The sequence below is a fragment of the Charadrius vociferus genome, unplaced genomic scaffold (assembly GCF_000708025.1).
Source record: "Charadrius vociferus isolate BGI_N301 unplaced genomic scaffold, ASM70802v2 scaffold163, whole genome shotgun sequence".
Taxonomy (NCBI): Eukaryota; Metazoa; Chordata; class Aves; order Charadriiformes; family Charadriidae; genus Charadrius; species Charadrius vociferus.
The window spans coordinates 3,823,819-3,846,348 of NW_009648332.1; the positions used below are offsets into that span (position 1 = coordinate 3,823,819).

Sequence of the window (22,530 nt, forward strand, 5' to 3'; positions counted from 1 at the left end):
GGGAAAGAAGTGTGGAAAAGAGGTTAGATAAAACATTTGCATCCAGGGAGGCAAGCTCAGGCACAGCACAAAGGCACAAGCAGACGTAACGAGCAGAGAAACCTCCAGGTGCCGAGATCAGCTCTGAAAGGGAGATGGATACTGAGGTGGAAACTATTTTGTGCCTCAGCGATTCAGGCCCTCAAAGCCCATGAGCTCCTGATGGGGTGCAGCATTTAAGTCATTTCATCACTGGTCCCAAACACCCCTCTGATGCCCCAGGACCAGAACACAGGCAGCACCGCTTGGCTTTTATGTAACTAAGATCAAACCAGGTGCTTAGGGAAACGAGGGATGACACCACTGTGCTTTCACCTACAGATCCCATGCCAAAAATCACTGGTTTTGGCTGTGCTGGATTGGGTGGTCTCATGTCAGGGCATTCGGAAAAGCAGACTCTCTCCATGCTCTGCAGATGCCTTACCTTGAGAGGGTACCGTAAGGGTTCAGACACCTATAGTTTAAGCTGCTTCAGGAATAACAGTTTAAAAAACACTTAAGAGCCTCTCTGGAGCAGGAGTAGGGACCTTACCTATGCCTCAAAACAGAGCTGCAAAATTAATAAAGTTCCTGGGAAAACAGCCAGGGGTTTCCTTTGGGTTTTCTCACTCTGGCACATTCATTAACCAAATGCCACGTTATGGGGAAGATGAAAAGTATTGGGATATGCAAAAAACCGCTACTTCCCGGAGCACCGAGTGCCTGACATTTTATATATATACTTCTACATACACAAAATGCTCTGCTGCTGTGGGCCACGCAGACACACGGTGGAAGGAGAGATGGCACACGCTCACAAATCCATCTACACTCACAGCACATATAAACACCTATCGCCGCTCAGGTCTAATTTTTACTTCCTCCTGCAATCCAACATTCAGGTTGCAGGGGAGCCTGGGCCAAAGAAAGAAGCTGCCAAAAGCAACTCAGCTGTCTTTAATATCAAGGAGAAAAGGTTGCATGCTGAATGGACTCAAGGCTAGTAATGTCAATTATTTATCTGCTTTTGAATCTTTTTCATCTTCTCTCTCAGGTCAGCCAATGACAAATCGATCAGTTAGACTGTGCCATCCTGCTTTCAAGCTATTATTCAGTTAGTACTGAGGACGGGATGTCTTCCCGTGTATTAGCTATCAAAGGAAGAAATCGCCTACCCTGACCCTCCAACAGACCAGAAGCTCCTTGTGCCATGAAAGTTAAAATGGGAGCCAAAACCAGCTCCCATTTTATCACTGAAGACTGCAAAACACTGGGTGAAGATGCTACGTTAATTCTTTATACTCACTCTTAAGCAGTGTTTTTTTAATTTATTTTTGCTTATGGCAGCATTAGCACCCTATAATGAAACAGTAAGTTGAAAGAGAAAAGAATAGGGAAATACTAGCCACCACAAAAAATTCAAATAAATGATCTGGAGAACACCAAACTACTGTTTGACCCAGGCATTTCTCAACATTAAAATGTTTGTCCATTTGTATGACAGTTGGAGGTCGAATGATGTTGTTACATTTCACTGCATAAGATCATTTAGAAGTTCTTCAGTGAAATTTGCAACATAGATAATAAAACATTGTACAATTCATTTTATGGCTTGCTGGCCTCTGATGTTAGTTTCTATAAATATATACATATATTAACTGTGAAAAATATTTGCTAGGATATTTTCTCATCTGACATTGAACATTAGCCTGCAGAAGGGCTTCTCTTCAGTATAAACAGCCATCTCAAGCATCTGCACCAGCGTCTCCAAACACTGCTGCAGAATAAGGTCCAGCACTTTATATCTTCCATGGTAAAGCACGTTCTTGTTCAGGAGCACAGAAAACACCTCCAAGTTAAAGTCATTATCTACTCTATTGATTTCCTACCCATTTTCCCACGCAGAAAACTTTTTGAAAAATTTCTAACCTCGAGACTCTTCAGAACGTAAATTGAAGCGGTCTGGTCTTTCCAAGTCAGAGCCCACAGCAAAGGCACCCAGGGGCAGCAGCGCAGCCCATTTGTCTTACAGAGGCGAGGCGCGGGCCACGTAACAGCAACCATTTGAAGACTGACAACCACTTCACTGCTGCTCGTTGTACCAGATGCCTACGCTAATCCTGGGCTTCCCAAATGTTAAAGTCCATTTCTAGAAGCCTCCTCCCAAAATTCAACTCCCATCTGCTCCAAAGAGGAACGGCATCGTCCTTCCCTGAAGGCATGTGCTCTGCCAGCAGACCCACTGGGCCCTGGTCAAAACATCTGCTGACAAGCAACTGAGCAGCTCACGGCTTTCAAAAAGAAAACTTCTCCAAGAAAATGTATGTCTTGCCCTGCATTAGTGTTACTCACCTGCAGAATGTGAGACTGGTCAGGAGCCTCTAATCAGAGACTGCTGCATGGCACCACAAGCCACCAAACCACCCACCCATGGTACCTGCAATCCCTGGGACACCTCTCCAGCCACAAGCAGATAAGGTGCAGTCGGTGTTAAGTGACTCCCTGGGCGGCTTTCAGAAGAGTTTATGTAACATTCAAAAATACTAAGCTTCTTGGTGACCTCAATTCTGAAAGACTTTGCTTCATCTCTTTGCTCTGAGATGTAGGATTTCTTGCATGACTTTCGGGGTGAGTCGCTTTGCTTCCTGCTGCCTGAGGTCAAAACATGTAAAATGGGGACAGCCCTTCCTTCACTTACTGCCTCCTACTCCACTGGTACACACTGAAGTGCTTTAACATGACCGCTCAAGGAGCTTCACATGTGTAAAGCAGCACAATCTCACTTGTTCCGTGCACATACAGAACTAGAAGTAAAATCTGCTTAACACTAGAGGATGGGCTATGGCCAGAAGAGACGTTTCTCCACAGCCATTTCCAGGCCCTTGCCCATGCCCCAATTTTGTGCAAACACACAGATTTGAGAAACCCTCCAGTGAAAGCTACATGCTTTTCTTTATGCCCTGTGGTCCAGAGGCCGGAGACCAGAGTCAGGAGTATTTTCACATCCGTCATTTTCACTGCTTTGTCCTCTCTCTTCTCCAAGCCCTTGGGCTGGGGAATGGAGGGGAGCGATGATACACTTTACCGTTGAGCAATTCAATGCCATTTTACTGGGATTAATTATGATTGCAGGTAAGATACAATTGTCTGTCCCATCATTTCAGGAAATACATCCATACATAATAACTTAGAAGCACTCTGGCTGTATCAGGAGCAGGGCTAAGAGAAATAATTGCTCCAGCTCTGTGGAATGAAAAGGACTCACTGGCAAAAGTGAAGCAGTTAAAAGAAATCTCAATTAAGAGAAGACGCACAAAGCTAACAGGTACAGACTCCGGTGCCTGCTGGAAGCAGCAGAGCCAAATCGGAACCTTCAAAGGCAGCACTGAAAGGTCCTTCGAGCTGCAGGATCACTATGGGCACAAAGGGTGGGGGAGGATTTGTTAATAAGCACAACAAAGCCCAAAAGGTTACACAGAGGCTCCTAAAGAGTAAAAACAAAGTCAACTTAGTTGAGGCTTTCCAGGTCTGTGGCATCTGTAAGGTGTCACATCCAAGGCTTTGTCCTGGGGTGCGGCCGTCACAGCAGATGACCCTTCTTCCAACTAACACTGAACTACCGGAAAACAGAACAAGCAGTTACCTTAATTTTAAGAGGAACTACAAAATAACTAAATCCCAAATCTACAGCTTGCAAATGCCTGTAATCTGAATTTTCAAGGAAGTAAAAGAGCAAATGCTCTTTTACACCTCTGCCCTGTACAGAGCTTTGCTGGAGCTTGGGGGAAACACAGCCAAGCGTTTCTGAAGGCGGCCGATGAGCCAGCGGAGCACTCTGGGTGCGGCACACACTGCATCCGTCTACAAACAGGGAGCCCAACGCAATGGCATACATGGGAAACTCAAAAATAGAAACCCTTCTTTGCCACAGCCCAACACGCTCAGCTCCTCCCCGTATCTTCCACCCCTCGCAGACCCTCCGTCTCCTCTCCCTCACAGAACACCTAACTAAGCCCTCCCTCCCTGTGCTTTGTTTTCCCAGCTCCCCCCCAAATCAGAGCATCCTCAGACCTCTCCGTACACCCTCCCCTGCTCAACATCCCATTTCTTCACTGGGAGAAGCAGCTGCAGGCAGCAGCAGGTAGCCCCTCGGGAGGCTACGGAGATTATGGGTGGAAAATGTAGGGTTTCCAGAGTATTGCACCAAGGGCACCCAACACCAGGGCTGTGCTACCGTAACTACCAGCAAACCAGCATTTTCCGGCTGCAACTCAAATGGTTGGGTTTAACCCTCCCCTCCCCCCCGCAGTTTGGGATGGGGTGCAGGAGATGCAGCTCTTCCCCATCGCTCTCTGCCACAGCCTTCTTCCTCCCCTACCACTGAGCAGGACCAGAAGGCAATCTTCCCGACAAACGACTTTGTAGGACGGAGAAGTCTGAGGTTGCTGTTATTTGGTTACCCTACAGTGACAGGATGGTTTGTAGTTTTGCAGACAATTACAAGAATTAACATGGACAGATTTAGAGCCTGAGTTTTGTAGAAATATCTGGCATTTCAAAAAATGCGAGGGAAGCCAAGATAAGTAGCAAGATCTTTGAGCAGTAACGTTACTACTTTATTTCCAGAAAACACAGGAGTACCGTCTCCCACAGCCCTATTCACTGTATTTAAGCTACGACCATCCAGTCCTATCGATCAAAACAGGAGAGTAAAGCAGAAAAACATTGAGCCAACAATAGAAAGCGTCAAAATAGCAGTAGCTATAACCTGTGTTGTTAATTTAATTGAAAATTAAAATAACTAAAGAAGCCTCTGACCACAGAGGAATGATCCTGTCTGTCTGGTATTTTATCATATGATAGATTCGATGGATTTAAAAACTGGAAGTCAGAGGGCTCAGAGAACCCAGATTCCTTCTCCCCTCGCTCAAGGCATCTCTCTCTGCTCCAGCAGTGTCACAGCGTGCAACCCGCTCCTGCGAGGGAAGAAACAAACCTATTTCTCAGAGAACAGAGAAAAGGAAGGAGAAGGGGACACAAGACTGCACTTCAGGGGGTCATCGGCTCTTTTTAGATTTCAAACTTCCTTCAAAACTCTGCTCCGCCCTTGTTCCAGAGTCCCCCAACGTGAAGCCAGGTCACCCGAATCCCCATGTAAATTGTAAAACACCCCCTTCACATCCTTTCAGACGCTGTCCTTTTTTTCAGGGCAAAGCAGCTCAGTTTAAACAATCTGTCCCCCATGCATCACACATCTTATTTTCTCTCTGATACTTGATGCAACTGAATTGCCAGGCAATCTTCAACAGCAGCAGTGACCTTTCATATGCTTTTATGGATGGGGAAATTTAATTTCTAAAAATAGATTCAATTTCTGGAATATATATTTATTTCAACACACACTGTATCTTCCCTCATTCTAAGCTGTTTTGTAGAATTATGTCAAGCTTTAGCTGTAAAAATAAAGTGAAGTCCTGCCTCACAAGATGATGATGCTACGAAATGGCGTAAATAAAATATGCAAAATGATCAGCTGAGGAGGAACATAACGTGTATAACCTATTACCGCCGTAACACTTCCTTCAATACTTTCCCCAAACAGATATTCTGTAAATAGTCACCTCTCGACTTTGACTTGAAAGGGCATCATTGACTTAAATAAAATGCACATAAATATTTTAGCTGCTACAGTGAAAAGGGATTATTTATTGTTACAGTGAAATAATAAAAAGAACGTTTCTTCAGTTATTTTAGTCTGCACATCTGAGAGCAGCCTGTGCCGAGCTGTTTTGCTGATCCTGCTATAAAACCAGTTCCTCCTGTGATTCTATGGCTGTTTTGCAAGGCATCGGGAGAGAGAGAGCATTAAGCTGCCACAAAAATGTTACAGAAGTGAAAAGGACAGGGTCTGGGGACACATGCAGAAAATATATATTTTTTTTTAAACAGGAATTTAGCCTCGTGGGGTCAAAAAATGAATGCAAATATGACCCCTCATGTCGCAGTCTAGGTGCAAGGGACAGCGGAGCCCACGACTCTCAGAGCAGGGAGATGGGACACTGCCAGCAGGACCAAGGTGACCTTGGCAAGCAGAAGTAATTTGCCCTGGTAAAAGGGCTTTCACACTTATCCATTTCAACTTTCCATCAAAACAACTTCCAAACAAAAGGTAGCCAGCGAAATGCTACCTGCAGGGCTGCAGTCAGCCCGCGCGCACGGGCAGAGGCCAAGGTTCAGCCCATCCATCAATAGGACGCTACAGATTCACTCTGGGGCATAAAACCCAACCACACTCACGAAGAAAACAGAATAAAGTAACTCTCAGTACTCTTCCAGCTCAACGTTATTCTAGTGTTTAATTAAATATTTTTTAGCCACCAAATCCCTTTCTTTATGCTCCTTTTTTTTAAGGCACCAAAAGTGCATTTTTAATAACTGTAAAGGGCATCTAGCTAGACTAAAGTAATAGCCGCCGATAATTAAATATAGTAATTCCAGGAATTAAAATACTTCAACCTTCTAATGAATCACAGCGAGATGCTAGAGAGGGGCATGCAGGGGCAACAGGCAAGCGAGGAGACTTCAACGGTGCCGAGTAGGATCTCTCGCTGCTTTGCAGCCCTCTGGAAACAGGGGACATCGGCGACACAGGCGCTGCCGGAGCGGTAAAAAACACGATTCACCACTCCGTTAGCGGGAACATTGGGAAACCTCTGTCCCCCTCACACAGCACCAGGAAAGCAGGCCTTATTTATTAAGATTTCTAAGAGCAAAACATAATTAAAAATAAAAACCCAAAGGGATAAGGTGAGGTAATCACATGCGATTCAGCAATTAAAAATTGGGTTGGAAACTGCTGATTAGATGTCCATGTGTCCAGAGCTTGGCTATTTGACTAGAAGGCTCCCTTGGGCTGTTTTTAGGCAACTGCATGAACACCGACTTGAAAACCAGTTTATTTTAAAAAAGCCTACACATCTTCCCAGTCACGGAAGAAATTATGCAGCTCCTTTGCACGTAGGTTAGGTCAATCTCTTTGCTTATTATTAAATTTTAACAGCTTTCAAGAGCCCAACAAAATGTCATGTATTCTATAAAAGTCTACTAGCTATTAATAAGCACGAAAAACCCAAACCTAATAAACCACTTGTATTCGTAAAATTTATACTTAATTGAAAAAAATTTAAAAAACATTCTGCAAAGATGTTTTAGCATGGGAAATTCCTGGATAACAAAAAAACCCACCTTACTATACATGATAAAAAGGAAGGCATAATAGTTTGATTTTGCCTGTGAGAAAAACATAAAATAATAATTGGCGTGGGTTGGAGTTTTTGGAGGCCTTTTTGTAGCTCATGTTTCCTGCAGCCTTGGAATATTATGAATACAATAGCATTGCTCTGGCTCACAAAAATCAAAAAACCACCAGACAAAGCAACACAGGTACTTGCGACAAGAAATGTAGCACCTTTGCCAAGGCTAAATAATGTTCAAAATACAAAAGCACTGCATTAAAACTGATCTAGATTTTTCAAGTTCTGCGGAGTTTTTAATAAAGTATTTTGAAGACAGGTTAGTACTTTCAGAATACTGAATTTTTCCTGATAATGTACCTTTAAAAGCAATTTGGAGAGCAACTTACTGCTCAACTTTTCACTGTAAGTAGGAACTGCTGAGGCCAAGCATGTACATCCACCTGCAGCAGTAGATAAGACAGCAGATTTTGCTGCTTTGCCTTACTTATTCCTGTAAGTTTTTCTATTTAACTCTACAAAATCATGCTGTGAGCATTTTGATATACGGCCCACATACATATCTATGGGATGGAGCCTGGTTGGGTCAGAGGGAGGGTTGGAAGTAGCCTTCTATGTAACCCACGCAGATACTCCACCACTTGCATAACCCTCAGCTCAGGATTTCTGCTCTTCACTGATCAAACAGACCAGGGAAAAACTTGCTTGAAACAATCCTTAGAGATGCACAAGAACCCAACAAATATTTTTTGCTTTAGGGAATACCACTTTAGTGAGAAAGGGTAAGTGCAACTAAAGTAGTGATCATACAGTATCTTTTCCGCAAGATATGAAATAACTGAGATTTGTACCAGTATTTTCAAAACTAAAAAATTCTATTTCATGTTCTTTAACATTTTTGGCTTTGAAATACAAAATAAGTAGAGAAGAAATATTAAGAAAATGCTACAAATTAAAAGCCAGCATTCAAATATGACCAAAGCAGTTCCAGATAATTTGAATCAGATCTGCTGTTTGTTCCCCTTCATTTTTTTGATTCTCACTCCTTAAGCTGTATTATTTGTCAGAATTCAGAATGTGGAAATCTTCTGTAAGCTGTTTCAGAAAAGCTTTATCAGCCATGCAGCAAAAAACGTGACAGCGTAGAAACTTGCTTTTCTTGTGAGACCACTAAAGAAGGTCGTTGAATAACTAATGGTCTGTTACAACAATGAAATGAGAGACTTCAGTGGGATCTCTAATCCCTCCAGCTTTTAAAAGAATAAATCAAACTAAGGATGTGGAAATTGAGAAAAAGTGTTTTGATTTTTTTTTTTTGAGAATGACATTTTTAACTTGAGAGAAACATACTTTCAACACCTGATAACAACATGAGTGTCACTAAAAGAGCGCTCCATGTCAAGATAATTCCTGTTAAAACACAAGAAAATGTATCACTTATGAATACACCACCGTGTACTTCACCTCTGTTTATGGAGAGCGGCATCACTACAGCTGGTTTATTCTACATTTAAGCCCCAGTGCAACACTTTAAGGAGCTTCCTCTTACTTCCCCCCCTTTGACAACAGCAGCAACTTCAGAGAAGAGGTTGTCTTCTGTGTCCTCCCGTTGTTCCAAGGAGGACCTCGTCAACCAACTGTCCCTTACAATGGAGATTAAAATAGTGATGAAAGTGCCAGAAACCGTTTCAACTACTTTTTCCAATTCCTGAACTGAGCAAAAGGTGTTAAAAGGTGGTTTTTGTATTGTCTTACCTTTATGGTTTTGGTCTGGAGTCTGAGTCCATTTAAAGTGTTAATGGCTTTCTCTGCATCCTTTGGATCAATATAGTTAACGAATCCATACCCTAAACTCTGCCCTGTTGAAAACACAAGAAAAAAAAAGGACTCAGTATTTTTAAGCACAGGAACAACTTCCAAGAGTGGGAACGCAATTTTCTTACACTGTTCATTTCATCCCTGCTTCCCCCTATGGTCTCTATGCTGTTCTTCACCATTTCATTACATCCTTAATACAGTAGAAGCCAATAATTTTTTTTTTTTTCCCAATTGCTGCTCTGAAGATCCTACTTTAAAAACAGAAACAGGCAATGCCCCCCCCCTCCCCCCTTCCCCAAGAGTTAACTGGAAGCAGCAGAATTGTGTAATAGTTTTGTGCCGAGTTCCTAATAAATGTAACTGGCTGACCTGTCAGAGCAGTAACAAGGCCACCTCTTAAAAATGATAAAAAAGTACACACACATAATTTTGCTACTGTTTATAAACAAGTGCATAAGTGTTTAAAATGCAAAAATTAGGAAACAGTGTTTTAACACTAACCTTGAAGCAGCTGACAGAAGCAGCCAACAACCTTTACATCTCATTTTCTCACTCAGTGAGCAGCCAGCGAGTGGGGAGAGAAGGGACCGATCCCACTGCAGCAGGGCACGGGGCTGCATCAAAGCTCTCCTCTGCCTCTTAGAGACCACGGCAAAACCAAAACACTGCCGCCACTGCTGCTGCACACCGGGTGGCAGGAGCCCACTTTAGCAGCCAAAATCCTTTCCACAGCTTCTGTTTTACTACTGAGATCTGTGTTTGTGTTTGCAGTAGAAAGGGGAGACCTGGTTAATAGCCAGGATGAGTAACAGAGAGCCGGAGAGGCTGTGCTGTACCTACAGGTACACAGGGACAGAGCTGGGGGTCGGCAGCGGGCTGCCAAAACCCGTACCAGAGCGGTAGCTCCTCCCTAATTCCCAAGTACCAGTTTTGCAGCATCAATTCTATTAATGCAACACAATAGATGCCACTTCCAGATTCCTTCCTCCTTGAGCCCCCTACTGAAGTTATTTTGTACATTTGGAAAAAAAAATAAAATTGCTGTGTTTTAAGTGAAGGCACATACACTGGTAATCAAGTTTCATGAATAAGCGGTCCTGCATTTCAGCCGCGCTCCTTCCCACACACCTGGAGAGCAGCAAGCCAAGAGAGGACCTGCCTCTGGGCACTGATGCACAGGGGATCGGAGCGCTCCCGCTCACAGGCAAAGAAAGGAAACGTGGAAATCCCTCCTGAGGAGAAGGGCAGCACTCGTGGAAAGATTCCTATCCATGGGAGCAGCGAAGGGCAACCCAGCTCCTGCTTGCCAGGGGCAAGCGGAGGTTGGGAGAGCAGCTGCACACCAAGTGCCTCGATGCACCCCGGAGGCACGGATCCTGCCTCCCAAGCACAAAGCTTTGTTTCTTTGTCTCCTGGACTACAAAAAAGCATCTGTGCGCTTCTCAAAGTCAGACGCCACCAAAAAAAAAAATACAGCGTTTGCTGTATCACAAACGCAGGGAGCACTTCTGTCTTACGAAATCAGATCAAAGCACTAAAAGCTGCTAACTGTGCGATGGAAGACCTTAAAAATCCATGGAAACACTGCAGTTCATGCCTGAAATGCCCACACGCAGGCATAAGGATGAGAAATGGCTGGTTTAGCCTACAATATATGCAGGGAGCAATTCCATCCAATCAATTTAACTTCAGAAAAAAGTATAAAAACATACCCAGTCTTCCTGGAGAGCTGAATTAATCTCAACAAAAATATTCTTACCCAAGTTACACGACATTAACTGAGAACGAGCTGAAGTCTGACTGAGCATGGAGCCTGGAGCAGAAATACTGTAAAGATACCCTCCAAGCCATGCCTTCCTCGCCTCGTCTACCTGAGATATTTTATACAGCCCTGATCCCGGTGCCTCTGAAATCCTTAATATTCTTAATCCTAAACAGTCCTAGGCAGAAGGAAGCCATCCTCTAGGAAACAAGCCTTGTTTATGGAGGAAGGGAGATGCACGGATCAGGGTTTGGATAACCTGAGTTAACTGGTGCATATATATATATACACACATAGACTTGTGCCTTCTTTCCCCATTAACCATCTCTCAGCCTTCAGAGGTGCGTAGACAACAGGAGAAGCTGATGCGAAGCCCTGGGATCTATGTCAGTCTTTCTGCACATGGGCTTCCGTGTCCAGCCACTGTTATTCTCAAGGCACATGGACTAACCAACCTCTACAATATATACAGTGATTTTTAATAATCTCTCATTGGAATATTTTCCCTTCTGTCAATACTTGTGAAGGAAGAGATCATGGATAACAAACCCATAGATGACAAGCTATAGGGAAGGGAAATAACCACAGTGCAAGAAAAGAAATGATACAGAAATTTCACAGACCATTCACTCATTTCCTTGGCGTTCTCCAGTAAAATCATTCAAGTTATTCAGATATCATCATCTGATTCTCACTACCAACTGGAAACAAACAAGTATTTTCTCCAAGGTGATGGATAAGGAGTACGCGCACAAACAAAGCCATCTGCACACATGCAGAACCTGGCTTGAAGAAAACAATTACACTGCCATAAAATTTTGCTTAGAATAACAGGTACACAGAAACATTATTTCCTTTTGTTATTATATACTCCTGAACATCACAAAATACATAAAACTTGTAATAGAATAAGGCCTGTTACTCATATGCTATTGGTTGTAATTTCTTATCAAGTGTATAATTGCTATATTGGCTGGATTATAGTCTCACAAAAACTTTAGGGTGGGTCTACTCAGCGTTCTGAGCAGACTTTGTTACTTCAAAAAACACTCCTTTTCTCCTAACCCCCACACCCTTTGCAGCCTACTGACATCTTGGTGCATTTGTTTCAATTAAAGTCCTGTTGCTGCTTTATGCCATACGCTCCACTTCGTACCAGTGAAGCTGAAGGGAGAAAAAAAATAATCTTTCAGTTAAAAGCTTGCCACTGCAGGGGTAGATTTTGCTTGGTTTATTTTGTATTTTCAAGCATCTCCCCTAAACACCATCATTTAATGAAGACACACACAACTCTATCTCAAAAAAAACCTGAAAAGAAAATAAAGCCAGAAAAAAATAATTTGTGAAAAGCTTTACAACTGCTGGCAGACATCATAAAGTTTTAGCATGCTAAACATTTACAGCTAAGAAACCAAAAAAAATTATATACCCAGCTAAAAATATTATTTTCAAATTACTCTCAAGAGCAATCCACCTTATGTCAGACCAAACACAGACTCTAGATGTGAAAGAACTAAAAATTGTTACTGGTAGAGAAAGAAGAGAAGGATTTGTTCCAGAATATGGTGAAGCAGTATGAACTTTCAGGTTTGGTCTTTTTTTTTTTCCATCATGTACTCTCATTGCATGCACTCAAAAAGGGTAACATTTCTTTGGACGCAATCTGGCAGCACGAAGCAAGCAGCTGGACCTCTCAGTGGGATCCCACACAGACACTGAAGTTCGTTCCCATGCTACACTTCCCAGGAACAGCACCGTAAATAGTAAATATTTTCTGTGATTTGGAATCCAATAGTTCATCGCATGCTGCGATTCAGAAGGGCAGGCAAGAGATATTTCTAGTTGATCCTAAAACACCACCTTGTTATATCACTATTACCATTGCTCTTTCTGAATGTTTTATGTAGCTTGCAGAAAATGTGTAGCGGACCTCCTACGATCTGGTAAAGAATAGGTCTTAAAGTGAGTGGTAATAGGGTTAAAAACGATCAAGGACTTGACAGCCTTAAAAAAAAAATCCCATACACAAAGCCAAGCCCAAGCTGGTAACGTACATATTTTGTATTTCAGAAGGCTCCATTTCACAGAGCTGAAAATCACTAAGATTAAAATAAACCACGAGAAAGATTATGGAAAAATTAATATGCCCTGTTTATAACATTTATCCATGCATCCAAAAACCTGCAACTATGAAAAAGGCAGTGGCAGTTAAAAGACCTTTAGTAAGCCAGTCTGCTTAGGCCAATTCCACATTTAAATTAAGAGATAAAGGGAAAACAGATAGAAACCAATGAAAGAACAGAAAAATCGTAGGAAACAAGCAAAAAAAAAAGCAGGAAAAAACCTCTGGCTAGTAAAGGTCGGCATAACAAAAGACTTCATTTTATTTTTTTTTTTTAGACTACAGAAAAGATCCCTTAACACTCACGCTGACTCATCAGCGGATAGTAATAAGTAACAGCACAGAGAAAACAGATGTGTTATGTACACCTGAAGTAGCTATATGAAGTTCTAACTAGCAACCCAGGTGGACGTTAAACAGGAGCTCCTAAAATTATACATGCTTAAATGAGATGATCTGGATTACTTGCACGGAAGAGACTCCAAAAAAAAAAAAAGGGGCAAATGGCTCTCTTGCCATTTTCAGTAATTCTTACAGCACTGAACAAATTCCAGATGCCTGGAGGAAAGGCAATTTGCACTGGAATTCAAAGAACTGGATGACCCAAGTAATTACAGGTCCAGTCTAATGCTGAGCAAGGCAAAATGACAGAACATTCGATACTGGACTCCAATAATACAGAATTAGAGAGGGGTAATAAAATCAATGTCAATCAAATTAGGTCTATGGAAAATAGATTCTGTCAAACTAAACTGACATCCTTCTTGATGAGATTACAAGTTTGACTTAAATTTTAAGAATGTCAATTTAATAGCATTGATATATTTGGTCTTCTATAAAGCACTTTATTCAATACTGCTTATTAATTGACTAAAACAAAATTAACATGGTACACATTAAATGGATTAAAAAAATAATCAGCCAACCGATCTCTAACGGAATTGTGAATAGGAAATCACCAGAAAGATGTTTTCCTACAGGGCTCTCAGGAAATGGATCTTGGCCCTAAACAGCTTATTTCCATCGATGAGTGGAAAAACCCAAACTCCTTGCTCCTGAAGATCATCGACTGCAGAAAGATGGGATGAGAGGGTAAGAACAAAGCGGGCAGAGGAAAGGCACAGAGCAATTTAAGCTCCTCAGTGCACAGATACACACATTTAGATAGCACAAACCCAAGATAACATCCCAACAAACCAAGATCCGTGGCATACTTTCCAAATGGGAAATGAAGGACTCAGATACAGGGTGACGGATAATCAACCACATCTCAAGCCTGCAATGCTGTCAAAAGGGTAAAAACGATTCTTCTTGGTATTAAAAAAACCCCACACACTTGAAAAGGGAAAGAAAAAATGCTGCTTCTGATCTGGCTGCGTGCTTTGCTGACAAAGCCTGGTGTCCAGCCCTGGTGTATGGGCTTCAAGAAGGACACCGACACCTTGGCACTCTCATGGTGCCGTGAGAATAGACTTAAACTCTTCCATTTTAAAACAAAACTCTTCACATTTCAAATGAAAGTTTCATTTAAAAGATGGGGGTCAATCTGCCCACCTGATCAAAACAAGTTAAGTTGAACCTTAACAGTACTACATTAGTACTCATCTGAAGTACAGATAGGTTTTTTTTTTTAAATAATGTCTGTCCAGCAGATAAAACACGGAGTTACATATCCCAAGTCCCATTGCTTGGCAGTCGAAACAAGAGAAACCAGACTAGAAACAAAGCTAATGCTGTTGTCCGGGGAAGGCGTTTGTTCTGTTTTTGACATTGAAGGAAACATTATTTGAAGTCCCTACCAACCATTTAGTCAGCTCTTCTACCACTGCAAATTCTGAAAGGTCAGATTTTTTCCTGAAAGCTACGCTCTACCTCAAGCAGGAATTAATCCAGTGAAGGTTTTGGCGAGATGGGATAAGTGCCCAATAATCTCTTCTGCTCTGAAGCTCTACGAATACACTGCTCCTGATGGTTGTTCTCCACACAGATCCTACTGCAATCATTCCCACGCGGAAAGTAGGAGCAAACTACTTCGGGCAAGTTTGGAGCCTTCCTATTGCTGGAAACTATTCTAAAAGCAACATATCAAAGATTACAACTCTGAATTGCTCACCTGTGACTCGGTAAGTTAAAAAAGTTTTTAAAATATCCCTTTTTCCTGGAAAATAGAGTACTCTGGAATGCAAAGTCACATTAAAGGACTATAGTCCCCACTATAAAGTCACTCATGAAAACAAGCACAGAATAGGACAGCAACAATGCAAACTGCCTTAAATCACGGTTTTGTTGTCTCTTGCCCAAACACAAAACCTAATTAAAGCTGCCCGCCTGACAGCCATAACATGAACGCCACCGAGCGCGGATGCTTTTCTGACACAATCCCTTCCTTCAGAAGTAGGCCACGTCTGACAGCTCATCTCGTATTAGTCAGGCAGAAGCCGTCAGACAGTAACAGCCTTCAGTCACTCCGGGTTTGGGACCAGAAGATAAAATAATGCTCGCCATGAATCCTCTGAGCCTCCTGGCTCCGGTTTTTGTCTTTTCTGATCTCAGCAAATGTTTATTTAGGGAAGAAACTGGTGCCAGGGTGAGCTTCTCTCTATTGAAGCAGTTGAGCTCAACTTGCTGTCCACCCGTGACTCTTCCAAGCTGACCTGCACACGCTCTTCAGCCTTCCCCAGCGATTCTCATGAACTAGGGATGTTCCTACTAAATACCACCCGCGGACGGCTGGCAAGGAAAGCAGCAAGCAGGAGAGACATGGGCAAGAGAAAGACTCATCGTGCTTTCCATCTTCTAAATAACAGTAGCACAAGAGGCTGACTGATATTCAAGGTAAACCCCGCTCCAGCTGGTAGTCCCATTTCAGAGTACAACCCTGTGAGCCTCCAAACCATTTCAGAAGTGTTTTCAACAGATTCCTGGAAGGACAAAGAATGACTGCAGCTCATATGAAAAGCTGTATCAAGCACAGGCTTTTGGAGAAGGTTACATCAATGCCCTTGAGAAGATACATTCAGAATATACAAGGAGGGTCAAGTGAATTGCTTGCTTCAGGTTTTTTTTTTTTATTTCTATGACAATTACCAAATAGAGCTGTTTGCCTAAAAAAAGCAGGTAAGCTACAGAGAGAAGATTCAGATCAAGGGAAAACAAGATCTGATCATGAGACTGGTTCAAACCCTGCTCCTTGTCCGATGCTGTTTCGTACCAGTAACATCAGTCTCATTCATCCTCCATCCCTTTATCACAGAGAAGCACCTGCCGCCAGCCCAGCGACACACACTGCAGTCACAGGAGAAGCAGCTCCTGCGCACGGTGCTCCCAGGACCAAACAATTAAGCTAAGGCTGTCACTGTCACAACTCACTGTAACCCAACTATGAAGGTAACCTGTTCCATGCTTGCAGCAAGTTCTTTATCACAGCATCCTTTTAGTCTACAGCTTGTTTAGAATAGAGTCCTCATATTTGTACAGACTAGGATTTAGGACATGTCCATGAACAGCAAGAAAGCATCTTTCTATTACAATATAACTATCTTTTTTGCAAGAATTTAGGGAAAAATGTGTAGTCTTTCTCAAAGAAAAGCTGAGAGAAGGATGAGTAGTAAATTGTTTGGGTTTTGCCTTTTGTAGGAAGGTGACTGGGACTATCTTTTTTTGCAAGAATTTAGGGAAAATGTGTAGTCTTTCTCAAAGCAAAACAGAGAAGGATGAGTAGTAAATAGCTTGGTTTTTGCCTTTTGTAGGAAGGTGACTGGGTGTAAGTTTTGTTTGGAAGCCTTCCACCACATTACTGTATTTTGGGTGCCCTTCAGTTCTTTTGAGAACTTTCCTTCTAGATTAGGGAAAATCAGCTGTATTTAAATGCAATCCAATCTAGAGCCCCAGATATGCTTTGATGTTACAGTGCACCTGCAGTTAAGGAGCACAACTTATCCTTGGTTAAAAACAGCCATCGGCAAAATCTGAGTGTCAGTAGATCCTTCTTCTTAAGATCCTACCAGAAAGCCAGGTTCCAGACTCACACTGGGATACCCTTATAACAGATCCCCTCCTGAACAAACATGTTTGCAGTTTCATAACAAATAAGCAAATCTAAGCCCAAACCTCAGGGAAAATCCCTCTGTATTTCACAGGCTGAAGCCTAGCTCTACCCAGAGCACCTGTGAAGGCGTACACACTGACACAAACCTGCTCAGACCGGACAGGATTCCTCAACCAAACTCTTCCCCTGAGGCATCAGGGCCCTGATGCCCAAATAACAGAGGTGGAGCCCTCCCCACAGGAAATCTGCTGGGAGAAAATTCCTATCCTTGCCTTAATCCTGGCAATACCAGAGAGACTCGCAGTAAAAGCTCGTTTGCGCAGGAGACAGGTCCTTTTTGGGGTGCTCAGGGGGAGTCACGAGTTGCACGATGAGCTCCCCTGGGAGCTCTACGCATGCAGGATTTAATACACCCCAGTCCAAGTGGAAGGCATTTCTCCGCACTGGGCCTTCTCCAACAGAGACACTGCTACATGATTAAAAAAATCCCCCAAAGGAAGCCCTCGCGAACGGCGTGCTACATCCCACGTAAAACTCTCCCTCAGGGAGAGGATAAGAGGGAAGATGAACCAGACATACAGACACCACTCACTCAATTTTAATATCTGAATGGGAAGTGCCAGATACCATGACAACAAGCCTAGAAAAATAAAAGGGGAATAAAAACGAAGGTGTTGCCCAAATTTGTGAAACAAATCCTCTAAGTGTAGCTGAAGCTATCAATTAATGCTAGCGAGGTAAATGCAACCCCCAGACCTCCAGAACTCTGTTTGGAAAAGAAGCACTAGGACCTGAACACAGGGACCTCAAAAACAACGCAAGACACCTAAAACCCAACTGCAAGCTCCTCACAACAAAAAGCAAGGTCATTAGAAAGCCTAACCTCACCAGGCAGTGCCAGAGGAGACCACGTGAATTTTGTCCTCCTCTGTAGTTTTGACAAATCCCTTAATGCAAGATGGTGTAATTTAACATCTTGATTTTCAGAGAATGCTGAAGCAGTAGCAGTTCGCATGTAAATTAAATACCAACTGACAGTAACTACTATCCCTCAAATTTAGACATAGTAATGCTTCTCATTCTGGAGTAGCCCCAACATCCATCCAGAAAACGGAACAAGATGGAGCATGCTTTGACAGAGCCTGCTGCTGCCCAGCACTGCTAGATTCTTCCAAAAATCCTACTCCCACAGAAATTCAAGATGACTTTCAAAAACATAGTTACACCATTTTGAACTTGACTATACCAGCAATATAGAACATGCCTACTCTTGCAAATAGTGCCATACAGTCTCTCGAAGGCTTCTAGTATTTCACTGTTCTGCATCTGACCCGAAACAAGACTTTGCTCTTACCTGCGTACTACACACAGTTTTAACAAAGTCAGCTGTGTAATTACTGTACTTGAGGATGTGGACTAATCTGCATGCAAAGCGTAAGTGGCAGTTTGAGACAGATGCTGCTGACTTGGCTGGAGTCTTCTGCAGTTCCCATTACCATAGCATGGAAGCATTTTATCTCTGTAATACACCTTTCCTCACAAACACCACTGAGGAAAAGCACTTTTATCCCTATTTTGGAGAAGAGAAACTGAAAGGCATCGAGATTTCCAGGGTGAACTTGGACAGAGTAACACAGTCACTAGAAGAGAGATCTAAAACTGCCTCTCCCCCACCCTAAGACAGTAACCTTATTATTGGACCATTGTGAGCTGTGCTGAAGATATCTTGTAAACAACACACACATTTCATGCTGCAGAATATATTATCCTCCTTTTTCTTTTTCTGCCTCTATCAAGTTTCTTTAAATGTAAACCCAGATTGCAAGCACGGGTGCATTCATACTACCGCAAGCAACTGATTCAGCCTGTTTTCAGAAGCCACCGCTCCTGGCATAGGTAAGACAACTGAGTTTCATTTCTGGACAAATATTTGGATTCCCCCCAACCCCCGAGCTGACATCTCCTGCTTCCCATCTTTTCATCTTCTCCTCCCCCTTCCTTCAAGGAGCACACAGCCTCTGAATTAGCAGCTGTTCTGAGAAGAGCAAGGCGGCACTCCTCCCCGCTTTGTCCCAGAACAGAGCAGGGACTGTACTATAAAAATCCAGTGTTCTGGGGACAGGCATGAATGGACAAGAAACAGCCATGACTTCTCCGGCCTGAACAGTAAATTCAATGCTGAAGAAGAGACCAATTAAACACAAGAACACAGACATTAGGAATAAACAGGCCAAGTTAAAACAATATTCAGTAAGAAAAAGTGAAAACAAATAGACCTCAAAAAAGCAAAAGACATACCAGCACATGAAAAAAATGGTAAGTAGCAGTGTGGAAAGAAGTTAATTTACAGGAATTAAAGTAGTCGCTGCATTACATAAAGCACACAACGTGCGGTAAGAAGCCTTTCACATCCCATGGAGAGTGGATACGGCACTGCTGGACCAGCAGTACATAAAGAATGGTAAAGACTGAACTCAGCTACAACAAGAAATGTATGTACCAAACCAAGGAAAGCAACAACCTGAAGGCAAATTTCAGCAACCACCAGGTTTCTAAATCAAGAATGACTTATGGCTTGAGAGTGACTTTAGATGCAAAACTAGAAGTATCCAGTGTTAAAACATTAAAATATGCTATCCCTTGGTTAAATTGTGAATAAAAGGAGATGCAAAAGCCTATACGTATTCAAATGTGTAAAGACTACGAGTAGAGACGAAATACTAAAAGTGTGAAAAGAGGGTAAAAAATTATATGGTCTGAAATCAAAGAGAAAAGGCACTCCAACAGTGTGAACCAGTAGGTCGTGGAAGAGGCACGCACTTCATTACAGCAGACTTATCTTCCCTTCCTACACCCCATCCCAAACATTGACATTTCTGATATTTAGATGAAAGTGGAAGACAATTAAAAAAGCCTAATACTGAACAATGGAGCAGAAACCAAACACAAACCAAGAGAAATGATTTTTCACCCCTCAGGCTTCAATCAAAAGGACAGTAAGTTCAGATCACAGCGATCCTACGTGCACAGTTTTGGTGCAAATGTACCACACTTTTGCACAAAAAAAGCAATGCCAGGCACCTGGAGTCAAAGTTTGAGAAATCCCACTACTGCAGAAGAGGATGGCAGCGTGATGGGGAGAAGAAAAGCAGAAGGTCAGAACCACGACAGAGCCTGGGCACTGACCAAGGCTCCCACTGCCTCAGACAACTGCATCGGCAGTGAAAAGTCTTAACAAAAATCTCCTATAAACCAAGCTGCATGTTAACAGGCCAAGAAGATGCTCTCTCAATGAAAACCATGCAAGCAGAGGAATTCTGAAAGGAAAGGCACAGCTAAGAGATGAAAAACCAGTGCATCCTCAAATCTGGAAGCATTTTGCATGGAAATAGCGGCAGTAACACTTCCAGGCTAAAGGAAGTGGCAGAGGCACATAAACCCAGAGAAAACTAAGTCTGTTTTGCAAAACATGATTATTAAGACATAACAATATACTGCAGCAGCAATATCTGAAACCTAGTTGACTGCAAATTCAAAAAGCCCTGGTAATTTTGTCATTAAATGATTTAATTCAGCAACATTTAGGGTTTTATACCTCAGCCTCTGTCAAACAACAAAAAACAAAAGCCATCACAACACTAAGAAATTTCACAGTAATTCTGAACAATGACTCAGAATACCTGTTCTGTCTCATAAACAGCCTACTAATTAAACTCTTTGAGCTCTACTAACCAGTTTTTCCAATGCACAGAGGAAAGTCATTTATTACGGACCGGAATACAAAATTTAATATTAACAACACAACCTGTGTCTGCAGCATTTTTAATCTGATCAGCAAAAACATAAATAAAAGCCACAACCTGACAGCTAAGAAGGTTAATCTGCAATAGTTAGATTTACGTAGATTACTTTACACAGCACCTGGAAAGATGCTGAGAAAAGTAAAGCCACTCTACTGTACTCTAAAATGTGCTACCTATTAAAATTTTGCTATCCATCAATACTTAGAGAGCAGCGAGCCTACTTAACAGATTTGCTTCAGCTTTAAGACAAAACTTTCAAGAATTTTAAAACAAGAGCAGAATTTTTTAAAAGGTACTTCAAGTGTTTGTAATATTCCTTTTAGGTACTTGCAGGTAATAGAGGTAATGAAAATGAAATCTACTTAAAGGAGAAAATATTGTGACTCTGTTGTGTGCACATACTACCGAGTTCTATCACTTAAATTTCTTGACAATTTTGCTGAAAAGAATATAATCATGAATACGCTCCTCCATGAATTTTTTTTCCAGGCTGAAAAGCAAATCTCCTTTAAAAGGTGGCAGATTTCACCTCTGTCACCCAACAGCTTTTCCTATGAAGATACCCACATTTACACCACTGGATGTACCACGTGTGGACATCATGACTACAAGCTGTTCTTGCTGGCTGACCACCACGGAAAACAGTGCATGTTTTACCATACACTACACTTGTAAAAAAGCTTTTTGCAATACTAAACGTACAGGTGGTAAACAGAGGAGAGGGAAAACATACATATTTTTCCTTCTTTTGTTTCCAGTTTGACAAAGTACCTAAACATACCTAATCTGGAGCAAGTACCACAACCCTACCAAGCAACAAAATCAAGGTAACACAGCAGCTATTTCAACATAGTGAAAAACAAAGGCAAAAAACATTATCAGTCAAGCTCCCAAGCTGTTCATATTTGGGGTTGGGTTTTTTTTTTTTTTGTTTAATCCAAAGTGGCTTCCAGAGCAGGAAAATTTTTAAAGAAAAAGTAGAGAAACAGGAGAAAGAGATGCACTGGTAAATAGAAGTGACACAGATACAGCATGTAGGAGAACAGAGGAGTCTAAAAAAGGAACTGCTAGAGAATACTTCCTCCTTGTTACATGTCCTATCTTATCGTGCCCTACCTACCGTCCTCAGAACTGGGGAAAGTCGAAACACCCCCTGCATCTAACCAACAGCATCCTAAGGAAGAGAAAGGCGGCCTCATTTTGTGGGTCCCAGAATGCTGTAGAGCAAGAGGAAGCCTGTTGATATCTAATTTAAGGTGCTTTAAAATGCCTGCGAGCACAGGCTATTATCTGTTTAGGGCAGCAGGCACAGTAGACCTTCTACTGCAGAAGCAGCAGCCCCTCTAGTACAGCAACAATTAATCATACTGGGGATGCTGCCATTTGTTTGCTTGCAGGTGAGTATGACGCAGCTTTTTGTCCATCTGCTTTTGCAACACCCCTTAAAAACCCACCTAACTGAAAAAAAACAGTCTGGGCTCTTGTGAATAAAAATAGTAAAAACATTCAGGTTTTTTTCCCCTCAAGCCGATATATTCCACTGATTAAACAGATGCTGTGAGAGTCGTTAAGAACAGCAGTTCTGGGTGAGAGCAGAGGTCTGCCTAGTCCAGTATCCTGCCTCCAGCAGCACCTGCAAGTCGGTAACTTGAGCTTAAATTCCTAGTGGGGACAAGTAGGAACATCAGCAAAGTCAGTGACAGATC

The 22,530-nt window shown here is 42.3% G+C and overlaps 1 protein-coding gene across 7 annotated transcripts in view; it reads right to left on the bottom strand.

Moving 5' to 3' along the window:
• Positions 1 to 22,530, bottom strand: part of ELAVL4 (ELAV like neuron-specific RNA binding protein 4) — a 66,439-nt gene that overhangs the window by 11,790 nt on the left and 32,119 nt on the right. For all 7 annotated transcript variants that reach the window (XM_009884629.1, XM_009884630.1, XM_009884636.1 and 4 more), the window contains one exon: positions 9,027 to 9,130. In XM_009884629.1, the coding sequence (XP_009882931.1) occupies positions 9,027 to 9,130 (104 nt within the window). The remainder of the gene's footprint in view (positions 1 to 9,026; positions 9,131 to 22,530) is intronic.